This window comes from Carcharodon carcharias, chromosome 8 (assembly GCF_017639515.1).
Source record: "Carcharodon carcharias isolate sCarCar2 chromosome 8, sCarCar2.pri, whole genome shotgun sequence".
Lineage (NCBI taxonomy): Eukaryota > Metazoa > Chordata > Chondrichthyes > Lamniformes > Lamnidae > Carcharodon > Carcharodon carcharias.
The window spans coordinates 57,510,250-57,529,840 of NC_054474.1; the positions used below are offsets into that span (position 1 = coordinate 57,510,250).

At 42.9% G+C, this 19,591-nt stretch overlaps 1 protein-coding gene across 1 annotated transcript in view; it reads right to left on the reverse strand.

The window, feature by feature from the left end:
- unc5a (unc-5 netrin receptor A) overlaps positions 1–18,629 on the reverse strand; it is a 293,027-nt gene extending 274,398 nt beyond the window's left edge. Inside the window, exon 1 of the mRNA XM_041194385.1 lies at positions 18,392–18,629. Within this exon, the coding sequence (XP_041050319.1) occupies positions 18,392–18,629 (238 nt within the window). The remainder of the gene's footprint in view (positions 1–18,391) is intronic.
- Positions 18,630–19,591: the final 962 nt, after the last annotated feature.

Sequence of the window (19,591 nt, forward strand, 5' to 3'; positions counted from 1 at the left end):
ATGTGCTGAGGCTGCAGTGAGTGTCCAGGTGGCAGTTCTTGGGTACCTGAAAATAGGAATGCAGATTGGAAGGGTTAGGAGGAGGGAATGGGGTGGGATGGAAAGTAAGCGGTCAGTGGTCACATGATCTACAGCTTGTACTTCATGCCAGATAGTAAGATGAGGGTGAGATGGGGTTTGAGAAGCGGCATAAGGCAGTAACATATCATTATCCTGAATGCTCTTGGTGATGCTGAAGATAATAGCCTGGCAATGCTGAGCACTGTCTCCTCCAAAGTGCTAAGTTGATGCAAGCATACCTATCCCCCTCTGGTTCACTGTTGTTCCTTGCTGTAATAGACCCTGTCATCCTGCAAGAGAGAATGAAGATTATCAGCGAGTGTGTTGCGATGAACTTGGGTGATCTGCCTACTACAGGTGAATAGGTGGAGGTACATGGAAACATTTGTGAGGCTGTAAGTATTGTTATATGTGTGAGGGTGAGAGGGAGTATCTGAATGTTAGGCATGAGTCCTGATTGCTGATAGGTGAATAATGGGACTGTGATGCATTGAACAACATAAGATGTTGGCAGAACAGTGGGTAGAAGATGCATTCATTGATCTTGACTGCCCATGTGAGGTCATTGATCTTTTCTCTGGCATTGCTGCCAGGTCCTCAAAACAAAACTCTGGGAATTAACATCTGTGGTCACCTGCTCCCATTCCCTTCTCAGGTTGTGTTTTGAGGACCTGCTGGCACCTGGCAGAAGCAGACATTTTTCTTCTTTCTACCTTTATGCCTGCGGCACTGAGTCGGAAAACCTGCGCACCCTGTCCCTTGCCTGTTGCTCAGTTTGCGTTGCAGTTCCCTTCCGGCCAAGTATTCCAGAAATAATTACAGCAGCTGCTGGATCCCTGAGTGCAGCTTCCCTTTAAGAGGGTCAGGCTGCCTTTAAGTGGTCTGTCTTGTCTGTCACACTAGCCAAGCTGCTAGACCCCTTGTTGGGCATACAGCCAGTCAGCAGCACTGGGCTTCATGTCAAAATCATTTGGACAAGGAGGCTAGTTGAGTACTGCCTGCCTCACTGGGACAGGGTGCAACATAACCACACATCATGATCCCTGTGCCCCAAAACATGCCTTATCCAATATTACTCTCTAAGTATTTATGGAAGGATTTTTTTCTTATTCATTCATGGGATGTGGGCTTCGTTGGTGGGCCAGCATTTATTGTCTATGCCTAATTGCCTTTGAGAAGGGGGTGGTGAGCTGCATTCTTGAACCGCTCCAGTCTATTAGGGAGGGAGTTTCAGCATTTTGACCCAGCGTCAGTGAAGGAACAGTGATATATATCCAAGTCAGGATGGTGAGTGGCTTGGAGGGGAATTTCTAGGTGGTGGTGTTCCCATGTGTCTGCTGCCCTTGTCCTTCTAGATGGTAACAGTCATGGGTTTGGAAGGTGTTGGCTAAGGAGACTTGGTGAGTTGCTGCAGTGCATCTTGTAGATGGTACATGCTGCTGTCACTGTGCGTTGGCAATGGAGGGAGCGAATGTTTGTGGATGGGGGGCCAATCAAGCAGGCTGCTTTGGTTGGATGGTGTCAAGTTTCTTGAATGTTGTGGGAGCTGCACTTATCCAGGCAAGTGGGAGTATTCCATCACACTCCTGACTTGTGCTTTGTAGATGGTGGACAGGCTTTGGGGAGTCAGGAAGTGAGTTACCTGCCACAGGAGTCCTAGACTCTGACATGCTCTTGTAGCCACAACATTTATATGGCTAGTCCAGTTCAGTTTCTGATCAACAGTAACCCCCAGGACGTTGATAGTGGGGATTCAGTGATGGTAATGCCATTGAATATCAAGGGAGATGGTTAGATTCTGTCTCGTTGGAGACCATTGCCTGGCACTTGTGTCAAATGAATGGTATTTGCCAATTGTAAGCCTAAGCTTGGATGTTGTCCAGGTATTGCTGCATGTAGACACGCACTGCTTCAGTATCTGAGAAGTCACGAATGGTGCTGAACATTGTGCAATCATCAACAAACAGCCTCACTTCTGACCTTATGATGGAAGGATGCAACTGATTTTAAAGCATAACTGATGAAGATAACATGTAAATTAACTTAACAAACAAGGTATGCACCAACCTATATATTTTTTAGATTCAGCCTCAAACCTGTACAATTATAGACGATAACTGTGCTCCTTCTGCATTAGCCAGCTAGTGCAGAGCGTGATTTCAGCTGGGCTAACAAATTGCATCAGGACCATTCCTGTCCCGAATGGGGGGAAAAGGTAATCTCCTCATCATTCTCGACTAGCTTGTTCTGCTTTCTGGTGACTCATACAGTCATATTCACACTGTTTCCATGATACCCTTGTCCTGAATGGTGTACCTAGGCTGGTGCTTGAGAGGCAACTGCAATAGAGCTATTCCGCCTCTCTGTTGCAAATAAATGAAGAAAAACACTTGTGTGGATGAAAGTAGAAATGCAATCAAATAGATCCAGTGAAAAGCTGCTGAACATAAATTACTTCTGAAACCTGGTGTTACGAATAATGAGGCAGCTCTTGATTGACTAGTCACATGATATTTTTATTTTAACTGCACAAATCTTTCACAATACTGCAACAAGACCTCCAAGGCAACCTGAAAAAGGCATCAAAAAACACATTTCCGTATTAAAGAGAATAATCTTTAGTAAGCTCAGCCAACCAATGCACATTCATGCATCACAATGCACTCAGGCATGTGCACTATTAAAAATAATTCAAATAAAGTTATATTGAGGCAATTTATGTCAAAACAAACTACTAAAACTCTGGGCAGATCAAATACATCCCACAGACTATAACATACAAAGGTGAAATATTTAATACTTGACATGAACAAATAATTTTCCTTCCATTCCTATTCCTTTAATGTATGCCACTACAGTCCTTCATCCCCATGCTCTGTGGACATTATCAACACTAATCTGTGATTGTATCTAGAAACCATCTATTTTTTATTCTCCCTTGGTTCATCCTTTCCTGTGTAATCTTTCTCCATCTGATAGTTCACCCACATATTGACTTAACAAACATGCTGCACACAGGTTTGATTGAAAATCAAACTTAAGATTTAATGAAGTTCTTTACCTTTCAATCTACATTAATATTTCTTCGATTATTAAAGGAGCGTGCTGATTGTTTCAAGATCCTAACAAAACTGAATAAAATCCGTCAGAAAAGCTTTTCATTCTTTCCATACCAGAGCTTTGTTGTGAACTCAAAAAGTGACAAAATAATAGGTCACATTGGAAATCAGTACTACACATATTAAATCAGTAAGTTGACTCCACACATTAATGTTAGTAAACAATAATCATACATTTAAAGGTGTATATTTCAATGCTTTGATTTAGCACTCATATTTACATTGTACACATACAGTTCTTGATGGAATATAACATATGCCTTTAATTTCATTATTATCTAAATACATTTTTAAAAACGTCCACTTAAAATTGTACTTCTAACATGAAGGTAAGAACAGAAACTTATTTATTTAAACATATAACTGAGTCCACACCCGAGACACAGGGATCTTAGGGGACTACTAGCATCTTAGCATCAGTGCTGAACACTAGTGGACTTCAGGAAGCAAGTACTAAGGGGATTAAGGGATATGGAGATAATGCAGAAAGGTAGATTTGAGGTAAAAGGTTAGCCATGATTGAATGGTGGAGAAGGATTGAAAGGATGAATGGCTTTACTCCTCCTCCAGTTTCTTATATTCTTAGATGTTGGCGCAGATGTTCCATTCCCCAGAGGGTTGCACCACAGAGGTACTCTGGAAGATGCACTAGGGGACCCCTCGGAAGTCCCCATGCCAGGACTGCACAGGAATTGACCATGAATTTTGGGCTTCTGTTGGGCAATTCCCCTGCATCTGGAACCCACAGAAACTCTGAGCTAAAGTCAGAGAATTCGGACGGTCCTGACACACTTACCAGAATAGTTACCCAGGGAACATTAGAAGGATTAAACCAGTTCTAATTTCTGGGTAACTATACACTGATACCCCCAGCCTCCACTGGACTCCCTGACTATATCCACCTGATCCCCCAGCTACTCTCCAGACCCACCAACCCTCACCACTACCTCCTGACATCCCCGGCCACCCAATTACCCTCCCATCCAGGACAAGCCCTGACCACCCAATTACTCCAACACGCCCGCAGCAGCCATCCCTCAAACTCCTGATGACTCCCCAACCCCCAGACTACTCTCCCACAGCCCTGACTACCCCTCGCCCGCCCCCATCCCTATCCCCTGACTACCCCCGAACCCCTCGATCACCTGACTGTACTCCTCATCCCCAAGCCACCCGATTACCCCCCGACACCCCACCCCCAACTACCCCCCCGGCCATCCGACTACACCCCCCCAACTCCCGACCACCTGACCCCTCCCCACCCACTAACTACGCTCCCACTCCCGACCCCCCTGACAACCCCGCAAACCATCCAACGCCCTTGCCAGCCAAATACCCCTAACCAGCCACCCAGGAGCAGCTATGCTCCACATTTCTCAGTAGGCCTGCGTCAGGAGTCCAGCTGAGCAATGTGGAGCGCCAGTACCTAAGAAAATAGGAGCAGAGCGGCAGTCCGATGGTGATTGCCACTCCATGGGAGATTTGGCCCATTGTTTCTTAAGAGAGAGTAAACCTGCTTCCTTTTAAGGCTACTTCCAATATTTGCAATTGGAGGAGCTCAAGACATGCGTTGAGTATACATTGATGCTGCAAGATAAATGGTGCTAGCCCTCATGGTCAGTCACCTCAAACTCAAGGGGTCTCTTCCCATCCAATTAATGCACAAACTCACGGAGCCACTCATAAAAGCAGTCGATTAGGAGTTAGAGGAATTGCATTAGCTGCCATAAAGGGTGGACGTTGGGACAAGAAGTAGTTTTAAGTAGAGAATATGGATTAGTTGGGCCTTTTGGTGAATGTTATTCTCACAAGTAAATGTGGCTTGTGCACATGTAATTCAGATTTTTTTTGTGCACACAAATTGTTGGCTATTAAATTTAGACTTTCATCTCATGAAGGAAATACAGTAGGCTGAATTTTTGACAGTGAAGGATTTTGTGAGGGTGGGGGAAAAACAGATGTGAAGAGATTCCATTTGGTGTGTCAACTTTTATTCATCAAAAGAATGGGACAGTAACTTATTTTCTCCTTTCTGTGGTTGCTGACAGATGGCTGTCCTGCCCCATATCTTCTTTTCCTATGCACCCTTCTTATGCTGTGAAGAAAGGAATCCTTCCATTCCTGCTTCATCATCGTCATCTTTAGCTTCTGAAAGCAACAAGTCTTTTCTCTTCATATTCATTTATGTAGGTGTAACTGGAAAGACCAACATTTGTTGCCCATCCCTCATTGCCCTTGAGAAGGTGGTACTGAGCTGCCTTTTTAAACTGCTGCAGTCCATGTGGTGTAGATACACGCATAGTACTTTTGGGGGGAGGGGGAATTCAGATGTTCCAGGTTTTTGACCAAACGACAATGAAAGAACAACAATATAGTTCCAAGTCAGCATGGTTTGTGGATTGAAGGGAAAGTTGCAGGTGGTGGTGTTCCCATTCATCTGCTGCCCTTGTCCTTCTAGATGGTAGAAGTTGCAGGTTTGGATGACGCTGTTGAAGGAGGCTTGGCGAGATGATACAGTACATCTTGTTTATGGTACACACTGCCACTTCGCCCCAGTGGTCGGGGAGTGAATGTTTAAGGTGGTGGATGGGGTGCTCATAAAGCAGGCTGCTTTATCCTTCACTATGATTCTGTAGCATACAACAAATGACAATGGGGAATCTTACTGGACTGCGCACTGCAAGGCTCTACCAGATTTATTCAGGATGACAAATTTTAAACTTCAATGGACAGAATTTTTCGTTCCGCAGGCGGGCGCGAGCCTGACCCAATCAGGAATGAAATAGTGCGCAATGACATCAGGCGAGCGTCCCAATGTCATCGCGCACTCTCGCGATCTTTCGGTCAGCAGGCAAGCATGAGATGACAGCACACCCTCTGACAATTAAGAGGCCTATTAAGGCCCTTAGTCAATTGATTAAATTGAATTTTTTGCTGCCCATCTAACCGTTCAGTTGGTGGGCAGGCGAATAGGCTAGGCGGCCTTTGTATTTTTAACATCTGATCCACGGGTGGGATGAAGTTTCGAACAGTGACTAAAGAATGAATAAAATTTTTTAGCCTCTTTTTTTACATGTCCTTCTTCATGTGACTCACATGTGGGGACATGATTTCCTTATTTTTCAAATATTTATTGTGCTGGTTAAAACTCTTCAGCCCCCTGAGGCAGCTCTGTGCCTTCAGGGAGCTTTCACTGAGCGCACTCCTGTGGATGCACACACTTCAGCGCTTGCACTCCTGCCGCCCCCACCCCAGCAGCGCTGAGGCTCTTAACGTGCCTTTCACGCTGGCTGGAAGTTAATTGGCCAGCCAGCATGAAATCATTGTCTGAGCCTGATTGTGAACAGCGGTTGGTCTTGTGGTCGTTCCCAGGCCCGCCCAGCGCGCCCGCCTGACAGGGGGAAAATCCTGTCCCATGTGTTAATGGTATTTCCTGTCATCCCACAGGCTTATTATTTTTATTGTCTGAAGAAGCCTTACTGGAGTAGGATAAATGGGCATGCAGGCAAGAGGGATTTGCATATTAAAAGTCCATTTTAACTCCCAGGTCCCATATTATTAATGCAGAGTCTTTCTATCAAGCAGCATAAATAGCCAAATCTAAGCCTTCTCTCACACTATTCTCATTATGTGAAGAGAAAGGAGGGTTAAAATCAAGGCCAATTTGCATCTGAAGTGTCCCAAATTCTCAATGGGGCTGGAAAACATTGTCAACCGAATAAAGCGATAATAGGTAAGGGATCCATCTAGTCCATTTCCTATTTAGCTTAATGCTTTTTCTCACTAGAAGAGTGCACATTCAATTCAAAATCCTTCACAGTGTTAAATGTCATTCTCCCTCCCTGTTTACTTTGCCGCAGATGGCAAATGCTGAAGGAAGTAGAGAAGGTTGTGGCACTTTGCCTCATATTTTGTTGGCAGTGTCCCAGGATATTTTCCAATGTGCTGAGTATACTGGGTAGGACATATTCAAATTTTGATGCTAATTACTTTAATATTAATACTGAATTACATGAAATTTGAAAATTCTACAAAACGTGTATCAGTAGCACAGTTTATAGGAGAAAAAAATGCCCTCTGGTCAAAAGGTGCCAAGAAACCTTCATTTAGGAGATGTGTGAGCTGTTAACATTCTTATAACCAGACAGATGAACAGGATTGCTTTGGGAATTAATCAGATGCACAAGGGAGTTGCCTCATCTGGATAATTAAATTGATAATTAAGTAATAATAGCAGAAAATGATCAAAATCACCATTAAAACCAAGGTTAAACTTTTGTATGTGTGACCAGAGTAAGGATGTCAAGAAATATGTCAAATATGATAAGCAAGCATGTCAAAGAAATGTGAATTAAATAACCTTGCAAGGCACATATTTGGACTCCTCAGCAGCTACAAAAAATTGCTGTCAATCACAAGTGACCAGCTGATCTGTGGGAGCTACTTGCAAAATTTAACAGTTTATCATATAGGCATATGATAGTAAAAGAGGAGGGGCGAGGTCAATTAGGGACCAAAAAGAGGGTCTAGGCATGGGGGCAGAGGGAATAGCTGAGTAGCTAAATGGGTACTGTGAATCTGTCTTTACAAAGGACAAAGATGCTGCTGGAATCATAGTGAATGAGGAGATAGTTGAGGTACTGGATGGACTAAAAATGTATAAAGAGGAGGTATGAGAGAGGCTGGCTCTTCAACTTAATAAGTCAACTGGACCAGATGGAATGTAATCCAAGGATACCAGTGGGGTGAAAACTATGATGGTGCTGGCCAGAATCTTCCAATTGTTCTTAGGTAAGGGAGTGAAGGCAGAGGATTGGAGAATTACTCATGTTGCACCCTTGTTCAAAATAGGGTGCAATAATAAGCCCAGCAGCTACAGACCAGTCAGTTAAACCTTGGTGGTAGGAAAGCTTTTTGAAATTATACTCCAAGAAAAAATTAATAGTCACTTGGACAAGTGTAGATTAATTAAAGAAAGCCAGCATAGATTTGTTAAAGGCGAATTGTGTTTAACTAACTTGTTTTTTAATGAGGAAACAGAGACGGTTGATAAGGGTAATGTAGTTGATGTTGTCTATAAAGATTTCCAAAAGGTATTTGATTAAGTGCCACATTATAGGTTTGCTAGCAAAATTAAAGACCAGGGAATAAAAAGGACGATGAAAGTACAGATACAAAGTTAGCTAAGTGACTTTGTGGATGTACAGGGCACAATTTCAAAATTTGCAGATGCCATAAAACTTGCAAGTATTTTGATTTGTGAGGAGGATAGTGATAAACTTCAAGAGGATTGGTGGAATGGGTGGGCATGTGACCAATGAATTTAGTGCAGAGAAGCGTGAAGTGATACATTTTGGTAGGAAGAATTAGAAGATTGAATATAAATTAAAGGGTAAAATCTAAAGGGGATTCAGGAACAGAGCCCTGTGAATATATGTGCACAACTAGTTGCAGGTGACAGTGCAGGTTGAGAAAGTAGTTAAAAGGTCATACAAGATCCTGGGCTTTATAGATAGAAGCACAGAGTACAGAAGTAGGGAAGTTATAATGAATCTTTATAAGACACTGTTTCAGCCTCAGTTAAAAAATTATGTTCAATTCTGGGCATCCCATTTTAGGAAGGATGTAAATATCTTAGAGACAGAGCAGAAAAAAATTACAAGAATTGTTCCACAGGTGAAAGACTTCAGTTATGTAAATAAATTGTTCTTCTTAGAGAAGGTTGAGAAGAGATGTGATGGAGGTTTTCAAAATCATGAGGGGTCTAGACAAAGTAGATAGAGAAAAATTGTTCCCATTGGTGGAAGGGTTGAGAACCAGAGCACACAGATTTAAGGTGACTGACAAAATAACAGCAAGGACATGGGGGAAAAACATTTTTACACAGTAAGTGGTTAGGATCGTGAATGTACTGCCTGAGAGTGTGATGGAGGCAGATTCAGTAATAGGTTTCAAAAGAGAATTGGATAACTACCAAAGAAAAAAAAATGCAGGGCTACAGGAAAAGGGCTGGGGAGTGGAAGTAGTTGAATTGCTTTTGCAGAGAGTCAGCACAGACTCAACAAGTAGAATGGTCCCCTTCTGTGCTGTAACCTGTCCATGATTCGATGATACTACAAAATCTATTACACAGGTGACAGTGCAGGTTGAGAAAGTAGGTCTATAGACACAGGTCTATCAATTTTTCTGCAGCAGCATGAAAGAAAATGGAAAACTAAGAAGAGATTAGTTTACCATTGTTCTAAAGTATTTGCCTGGTTCACCTATAACGTGTACTTATACATTCAAGGAAACACTCTGGTGTACTATGCTCTGTACACCAAATGTCTTAGCTCCTAAGCCTTAGGGGCATAGTTTTTTAGATTTTAGTGGAAAAAAGTCATGGTAAACATTGGTAGGCTGGCAAACCACACAGACTCAAGATAATTACAATTCGAAAAGTAACTTGTGTTTCCTGGATAAAGTCGGAGTAAAACAGCAGGTGGTCTTACTTAGCTAAAGGACTGGAGGCATGATGTCTGCAGTTATTCCAGTAAAGGATATAAATTATTCATGTGGATTCCCAGAATTAAGGAATGTTTGCAATTAAAAAAAGTTAATTTGCATTTATATCTGGGAACAGACTTTGTATGTCACATTGCCATGGAGATGAGTGGAGCTTACTGAGTTTCCTTGTTTTTGAGTCTATCTTTGCGAATTTAGTTAGCACATAACCAGTAGACAAGGCTGGTTGAGAGATGCAGCTAAGAAATGTGTGAGCTTTGGGTCTTATGTAGCTTGTATCTCCTTGGAAGTTGAGAGATAAAGCCAGACCTGCACCTGAAGTAGAGTAAATGCTAAATCTATAATCCATGACGCAGCCTGCAATTGGGAGCTGGGATTCAGTATAAGAAAGTGGAGAAGGGGAATGACTCGAAGATTTGTTGAAGCTAAAAGAAGAAATCTACTGTAATGGCTTCTAACAGTCTACAGCTCACTGAACGAAGATGGTCAAAGTTGATGGATGTTAATCAAGTTGACTGTTAAGCCAGGAAAATACTATCTTTATCATTCTATGTGGAATGCAGGGGGTTAATCTCCCTTTGGATTTTGTGAGGCTAAAGCTGCTGGAAGATTTAGAGCAGAATTTTCCATGTCTGTTGGTGTCTGGCGTCAAGGCGGGCATGAGCGTACAAGACCAAAAAGTTTGAGATTGTCCGCTCCGTCCAGCAATGACAGGCCACGTTTCCTGCTGCTGGACGTTAGGAACTTCATTTTAATACATCTGCATATCATTATAAGCCCTGCTGATCAGAATCATCCCCCCCCATGCTGAATCATCCAGGTGCATCGGCATGTTTCATGACTGAACATAAGCAACATGCACCTGGCAAACTGCACTTCACTCGGGACTTTGAGGCTTGTTTGTCTTTTGGGCAGCACTCATGGTCATCAGTGCCATGCTTTGCAGGCAGCAGCACATCACTTTTAGAGGGTCTCAAGGGCAGGTTTAAGACCATGGGAGCAGAAATTAGGCCATTCGGCCCATTGAGTCTGCTCAATCATGCTGATAAATTTCTCAACCCCATTCTCCCACCTTCTCCCCATAACCTTTGATCCCCTTACCAATCAAGAATCTATCTATCTCGGTCTTAAATACACTCAATGACCTGGCCTCCAAAACCTTCTGTGGCAATGAATTCCATAGATTCACCACTCTCTGGCCAAAGAAGTTTCTCCTCATCTCTGTTCTAAAAGGTCTTCCCTTTACTCTGAGGCTGTGCCCTTGGGTCCTAGTCTCTCCTACTAATGGAAATATCTTCCCCACGTCCACTCTGTACAGGCCTTTCAGTACTCTGTAAGTTTCAATCAGATCCCCCCTCATTCTTCTAAACTCCATCGAGTATAGACCCAGTTTCTACTTACAAGACCAGCTGTAAGGTGTGGGGTGGCTTTTCAATGGCTACAGGGCTAGGGCTTGTTTGGGGAAGGGAGAGAAGTAGCCTCAGGCAAGGGAGGAGGCTGCAGGGCTAGGGCATTACTGGGGAAGGGTGTATCCTAGGGTGTGTGAGGGGGGGCACATGTTGATCTGTGCAAATGCCCTCAAGATGTTAAGGGCTGAGGAAGCAGTCTCAAGAGGAAATGAGGCCAGATGGAGATGTGAGAGTGTATGTGAGAGTGAGTGATGTCCCATGAATGGGCAGAGAATGACATGCCAATGAATGTGTAATGGGCTTGTGAGTGTGTGGGTTTACAGTGATGAGATGGTTGCCTTCCCCTGGCGGCACAGATGAAATTATTCACCCTCTTTCTGTACTGAATGGTCAACATCTTCTTTGCAGCGTTGGCACTGACCACCACTGCCACTGTCCCCCAAGCTGGAGTGGTGACACTGATGGGCCTCCTGCACCCACAGCGGGGGTAGAGGACATCGTAGCAGGCTCCAACGGTGTCCAGATGGTGTCCCAGGCATGCGTCACTGAATTGGTGGGGGCTATAGTCTTCTTGCCTTTTGGGACCATGTCTTCTGTGCAGCGGTCCTGGGCTGGAAGCACTGAGAGTTGTGCGCGCGGCTGCACTTTAAATATGGTGCCCAGTGTGAGGAAGCAGCTAGGTGACGGCATGATGGGTGAACTGACCTCACCGTTAGCATAGGAATGGTCCAGACATTCGCCGGCCAGCTGAATGACTCCATTTTCAAAGTCCGTGAGAACCTTGATTTCAGGCATTCCTTCTGTAGGCTGTGGCCTCTCCCTCTTGTGTGTCAGCTTGTCCTGCATGAATACAGATGGAGAGTGTGTAAGCAGGACGTCTGCCAGGCCAGATGAAAAATGTCCCTGTGATGTGGTGGGTGGTGAGTGGTCCCATGGATAGGATAAGGACAATGAAGGTGTGTGTGAGAGAGTGAATGGTGATGTCCCTTGAACTGGCAGTGAGTGAGGGCCTGTGGAAGTATGATGGGTATGTGAGTGTCTGAGTTAAGGGTGATGAGAAGAGTGACTTACCCTGGCAGAATGAAGGAGATCATTCATTCGTTTCCGCACTTAGCGGTTGTCCTCTTTTGCAGGGTGTTGGCACAGACCACCGCTGTCACTGCTTTCCAAGCCAGATTGGTGATGTTGCTGCCCCACTTGTGGCCAGAGCAGGGATAGAGGGTGTCATGTCGGGCTTCCACAGTGTCCAAAAGGTGTTTCAGGGATGCAGTCTTCTTGCCTTTTGGGGCCATGTCTTCTGTGCAGTAGTCCTAGGCTGGAAGCACTGAGAGGTGTGCGTGAGGCTGCACTTAAATTATTCCGCCTGGTGCGAGGAAGCAGTGAGGTGATGAAACGGCGGGCAAATCGGAGGCAGCCTACCAGCAAAACAGCGTATTTCCTGAGTTTGCGTGTTTATTGAGGTGGGATTTGGATGATACGGTGCAAAAAGCCATCATTGTGGCCAGCAGGTAAAATGTCCTTTTTTCCCATCCACCACTGCACTTTGTGCAAATCTTGGATGATATTCGCCCTTACTCTAACTCGCAACAAGTGGAAGAAGTCTACAGCAATCCTCACAGAGCTTTGTAGCAAGGAAAGCAATAGTATTAGCTGAGAAGCATTGAGAAGGCAACCAGAACAAGGGACTGAGGTATCCACTGAGGCAACAAGATTAACTGCTTTTATTGAGGATTACTGTAGATTTCTTCTTTCAGCTTCCAGCTAAACAAATCTTCCAGTCATTTTTCCCCCTTTCCAACATTGTCTTATGCTGAATACTAGCCCCCGCTCACAGCTGGCTGCATCATGGGTGTTAGATCTAACAAGGCTTATAAAATATAGCTTTACCTGGGAGAAAAGCTGGAACTGAAAAGAATTAAAATAAGTTCCAGAGGACTATTGCATACTTTGGGTTGGTCTCGACAGAAGTAAATAACTCTAAGATATCATAAAATATAATAGAGTTCTTGGGGGAAGGAAGAAATAAAACTGAGTGCATAACATATGTAATTATGTACCATATTGTTGAGTTAATAGTTCTTGATCTGTTTAAGTCTTGTATATGCAATTACAATTTATTTTTGTTTAAAAATGTGAAGTTTTGAGGTGTAGTTCTATTGGTTAAAACTAGGTATTTGGATTTCTTTTTAAATGTTAATGGCCCCTAACTGCAGCATAACAACTAACATGTAGGGAAAACATTGAGGTAACTATTGTACACATCTATGGAAGCACACCAGAACATTTAATACAAACTTTGAATTTATCTGTTGAAAATCAATGATTCAATTCCTGCCAATAAGTAATTATACCAATTTCATTACTTGTAAGATTTACCTATTACAACAATAAGATATATAAAAATATATATATCTTCACAATAATACATTTTAAGAAATTAATATTGATATATCTTTCTTTTCATAATTGGGTGGAGGAAAATTGGTCAAGAGTGGCTGTGACACTTTTATTTTATTAATATAAATGCTTTAAAAACATTTTAGCTGAAACAAAATATAAAATGCTTGACTTCTCTCTGTCTCCCTTTTCTTTTTCTGCATTTGCTTTCTCACATATTAATTTTAAGCTTGACATTATTTCTAAATGATGCACACTTCACTTTTAATGTATCTTGTTTCTAAAAGTTATTAAATTTACCATTTTCTTGTACCTCTGAGTTTCATCATCCGTTCTGGTGCTGAGACTTGGATTGTCAAATTTTCTGAATAGCTGAAAACTGACTTCAAGTGCATGAAATATTGATAGAGAAATTGTGACTTGTTATAACAGATTTACCTGCCTGAAAACATGAAAGATAATGAAGATAACAGAAAGTCTGTTACTAGGGAGCAACATGGCACCAATAATTTAAAACTCTAGGGTAGCACCAATCTGTTTCACACACACACACACTCTGTTTACGTGTTTCTAAACATTCCACAGTCAACAACTGCCTGGTGCTGCTTAAATATGTACAGTTCAGCATGGAGGGACGAGTAAAGCAGCTGCAGAGCCTATTAATCAGTAAAAGTGATTGGCTGTTGACTGGCAGGGGATCTTTAAGGCATTTTGAAGTGGAGGCTCCTCTGGCTGCTGACACCATGATGATAATAGGTAAGACTGGCATCTCCTTTACTGTCAGAGAATAACACTATTGAGTCCAACCTGGGATGTTGACTTTGTATAGCCTGATGGCATCTTCATAGTGAGCACAGGGCTGATCCAAGAGAAGCAGAAGAATTGGTCAAAAAGTTAATACAGCAGCATGACCTTGAAATTAAAATGTCTCAAAATGTTTAAGATCTCACTTGGCACAGTACATTCAGTTGTGCTGCATGTAGTGCTGCTTTGTTAACTGTCAAATTTTTATTGCTTCTCTGGATCATCTTATGGTAGTCAGTTCAAAAGATATAAGGATTGCTGAACGACCAATCTAGAAAAAAGATGGCATCACAGCTCACAAATGGACGGACAAAGTATGTGACACCCAAAAGAGGAAAAAGATGGTTTACAATGACAGGATATAGCTTGAAACAAGTCGCATCCAGCTCAATAAAGAGGAGAGAACTCAAAATAAATCAAGGGAAGAACATCCCTTAGGCCAATCCAAATCTTCTGTTTAAGAGAATGCTTTTCATAATAATTCAAGATTACAATCATGGAGATGGATTAATGGCATCAACAAATATAGACAAATCATTAGCATGAAGACTCACCACGACTCCTTCCACAGCACCTTTCTAACCCACAACCTCTGCCACCTACAAGAACAAGGGTAGCAGATACATGGGAGCACCAGTACCTGCAAGTTCATCTCCAAGCCACACACCATTCTGACTTGAAACTATGGGCCATAACTTTTGACTAGCATTGGAAAGTGCTAACCCGCAGAAATTAGGGGGAGAATTCTCTCCCCGTTGGGATGGTTGGATGGAAGCGAGTGTGGCCGGGTGTGCAGCCGATCGCCGCCCATGAGCAACTGCGCACCGCCATCTTAATTGGCCCGCCCAGTGTGACATGCACCCGGAAACGCTGAGCGCTCCCTGTACAGGCGGCGGAAGTAGGCTGAGTCGGGGCCTGTGCTCTTCTGCATATGTGCTTGAAAGAGCACAGAAATCTCCCTGAGGCAAAGAGCTGCCTCAGGGAGATTAGTTTGATCTTTAAAATTTTTTTTATAGACAAAAAAAAATTTAAGACAGGTCCCCTCATGTCACAGTGTCACATGAGCTGGGACAGGTCAATGAATTTTAGTAAAAAATTTTATTAAACTTTAAAAACCATCATGAAACCCGCCCGTGGATGAGGTTTCATGCTAAATGCAAAGGCCACCTGGGCTCTTCATCAGCCCGCCAACCTTAAGGTTGAATGGGCAGCTCAGTTAAATATTTTAATTGATATTTAATTGGTCTTAATAGGCCTTTGTCAGTTTGGCAGGTGCGCAGGACTCCAGTGCACGCCCGCTGAATTGAATATCTGAATGATGTGTGATGACATCGGGACGCATGCCTGGCATCAGTGCGCATCATTTTATGCATCAGCGAGCGGGGACCGCCCCCGCACGCTGACCCGAAGATTCTGCCCTAGAAGAAATAAATACCTACATAGCTAGTCTTGAAAATAACATTGACACTTCCGTTTGTCGGAGCTGCTTAGGGTCTGTAGCGAAAGATTCATTGCAGGCCCCAGCGAAGTCTAGCTCCAGCTTAGTCAAGGAGGCCATGCCCCCTTTTTTACAGGGGTCGGGGGTTTGGAAGATAGGAGGTGTGGGGGAGGATCTGAGATTTGGGGGGGGGCAGTGTTGGGGGCCTCCTGAGGTCAGGGTGTTAGTGAAGTCCGAGGTCCGGGGTGGGGTGGGTGTCTGAGACTGAGGGCTGGTTGGGGATATCCGAGGTTGGTGGGGGGAGCAGGGTGTGAGGTGGGACGTGTCGGAGGTTGGGAGGTGGATGGGGCGAAGCCCATGGTGGGGGGGGGTGTTGTGGGAGATGGTCGGGGTTGTGGGGAAGTTCCATGGAGTCAGTTTGCATCTTTACAGTAGTTACCCAGAAGTTAGAAGAGATTTTAATTCTTCTAACTTTGTCTGGATAACTATTGCTATAACCCTGGCGGAACCATTGAAGTTTCAATTGCATTTTCCGATGGTTCTCAGCACAGTGCAACTGTCCAGAGGAAGTTAGCACTTCTGGGCAATTGCCATGCAAACCCTTACCTGGGAACTTGCCAGAAGGATTCCCCAGCGCATCATTGGAGTAACCCCCCCAAATCCGACGCATGGGAACACGGAAGTTATGGGTTTATATTACCAATCCTTCACTGTCGCTGGGTCAAAATATTGGAACTCCCTTCCTAACAGCACTGTGGGTGTACCTACACCACAAGGACTGCAGTGGTTCAAGAAGGCAGCTCACCACGACCTTCTCAAGGGCAATTAGAGATGGGCAATAAAAATGCTGGCCTAGCCAGCGATGCCCACATCCCATGAAAGAAGCAAAGCCACAAGCGATGCATTCATTCCTTAAAAAAAACACTTTTTTTTGTTTATAAAAACAAAAAAACTGCGGATGCTGGAAATCCAAAACAAAAACAAAAACAGAATTACCTGGAAAAACTCAGCAGGTCTGGCAGCATCGGCGGAGAAGAAAAGAGTTGACGTTTCGAGTCCTCATGACCCTTCGACAGAACTTGAGTTCGAGTCCAAGAAAGAGTTGAAATATAAGCTGGTTTAAGGTGTGTGTGGTGGGGGGGAGGGGGTGGGGGGGGTGGAGAGAGAGAGAGAGGTGGAGTGGGGGTGTGGTTGTAGGGACAAACAAGCAGTGATAGAAGCAGATCATCAAAAGATGTCAACAACAATAATACAAAAGAACACATAGGTGTTAAAGTTAAAGTTGGTGATATTATCTAAATGAATGTGCTAATTAAGAATGGATGGTAGGGCACTCAAGGTATAGCTCTAGTGGGGGTGGGGAGAGCATAAAAGATGTAAAAAAAAAAAATAAATAAATAAATAAATATATATTTTTTCTTTTTATAATGGAAATAGGTGGGAAAAGGAAAATCTATATAATTTATTGGAAAAAAAAGAAAAGGAAGGGGGAAACAGAAAGGGGGTAGGGATGGGGGAGGGAGCTTACGACCTAAAGTTGTTGAATTCAATATTCAGTCCGGATGGCTGTAAAGTGCCTAGTCGGAAGATGAGGTGTTGTTCCTCCAGTTTGTGTTGGGCTTCACTGGAACAATGCAGCAAGCCAAGGACAGACATGCAGGCAAAAGAGCAGGGTGGAGTGTTAAAATGGCAAGCGACAGGGAGGTTTGGGTCATTCTTGCGGACAGACTGCATGTGTTCTGCAAAGCGGTCGCCCAGTTTACGTTTGGTCTCTCCAATCCAATTTGTTTAATGGCTCGGTGAAGTGACAGCTGTAATTTGTTTCAAGAAAATGTATTATAGATATTAGCATAAAAACTAACATCAAATCCATGTGTTAGTTCATCACTTGCTTTTTGACCTCAGTTTTAACTCAGGGAGGATTTGATACATTCAGGGCGATTGACAAATTTGAGGTCCAGGAGATTTTAACAGTCCATAGGAGATTTCTAGTAATGGAGGCTACCAGTGGAGACCTGGGGAAAAGTTCTCCAAAATTATCATATGTCTTCTTGAGGGAGTTCTGACAGGGCTCTCAAAGCCTCTGTGTGTGATTGGCAAATGCAGTAAGTTATTATTACATTAGCCTTATGGGGGAGGTACAGAGACAGAACTTGCCGATGGGCTGGGTAGGTCAAAGGTTTCCTTGCAAGACAAGAGGGGTGAGAGTGCTCATTCACATTCCACAAGGAATGTGAATGTCTTGCAAGGAAACCAAAAAATAAAACTTTTTAAAACTCACCCTACTTAGCCTCTACCAGGCTCAATGCATTTCTCAGTAAATTTTCCTTGGTTGGAAATTGTTCGCTCAGCAAGGTAAAATTACAGCTAGGTCCCAATCTAAATAATTAAGACAGGATCCCCATTGCCTTCCAGTTGCAGAGGGATCCTGGGGTCGGGAGGTAATTCACTTCCCTTATTTTAACACTAACCACTGCCACCACTCATGCTTGCCCCCTACCCCTGAACCCATCCAGGGCCTAGTTTCTGCTAGTCAGTGATAGTTAAAACTGAGGCCTTTGTATTCTAGACAAAGCAATCGTTAATTAAGCATTCAGTCATCCCTCATACCTCAAATTTAACTTGCACTTTCACAATTGAGGAAATAAGTGCAGACATACCTGTTACTTTATCTATGGTCTCTTCTGTGACATGATTCATCTGATGCACCCATTCACCATTGCATTTGAAGTATATCTGCGTAGCTGGTGTCGCTTTGCAGATCAAGGTGACAGGTTTGTTTTTTACAATGTACACATCCTCTGGTTCAACCAAAAAATGAGGCAAGGATTCTGAAGAAGCCACTGGGATGGTTTCAAACTGTGTCTCGCTGTATTCTGCATCTGAAGAAAAATGCATAGTTTTACAAATGTGTACTTTTATCTGTTCTTCTTTAAAATAAATAATTCTTGAGATGTGAGTGTTACTGGTGAAATATATTGCTCATCCCTGTTTGCCCTGAGAAGCTGGTAGTGGGATTGCTTTTTAGGCCACTTAAAAGGGAAGTTAAAAATCAATCATATTGGAGTGGGCGTGAACTAGCCCAGACTAATTAGGGTCACAGATTTCCTTCCCTAAAAATATTCAGTGGATCAGCGGAGGTTTTACAACAATCCAACAGCTTTATGGTCACTTTTACTGATACCAGTTTTATTTTAAGGAGAATTTTCTTGTTTCCCATCTTCAATCATGGCCATTTGGAAAAAAATCTGCAATAGAAGTCAGCTACATAGTTTTAAAGGGAGAAATAATCTGTCTATAATTAATATCATAATCTGCAAACGTAGATTTATGCAAAAATGGTAGTGATCTGGATGGTCATTTTCATCAGGCTCTGGTTTTAATAATTAAAAGGTAGTAGTCATTTAAACACTTAGCTACAGTAATATAAGTCACACAATATGTGACCAGGCTGTAATCAATCTGATTCATGTACATTGCGCAATTAATTTGGTGCATTTGTAGTACACAAAGCTGTAATGTATTTGATTTAGTTCAGGATAAACTAAAAGAATCAATCAGATTCATTCCTTAGAGATCCCTTAAAATTGTGCTCTTTGAATGATATTGCATGATTTTTAATGAATGAGCACCTCCATTAAAATAGTAAAGGCATTTCATATGATTATGCTATATTACAAGAGTCTAATTTCAAGGTAGAAATGTTTAACTGATTTCTTAGTTCTCGTTGCTGCTGGAATAGCTTCTGATTGCCAATAAATTCAATTGTTTCAAAGAACAAAATTCTGTTGTCACGTAAGGCCTTTTATTTATTTACAGGGAACATTTATCCAATACTTAACTGGAAAATCCCCATGTGC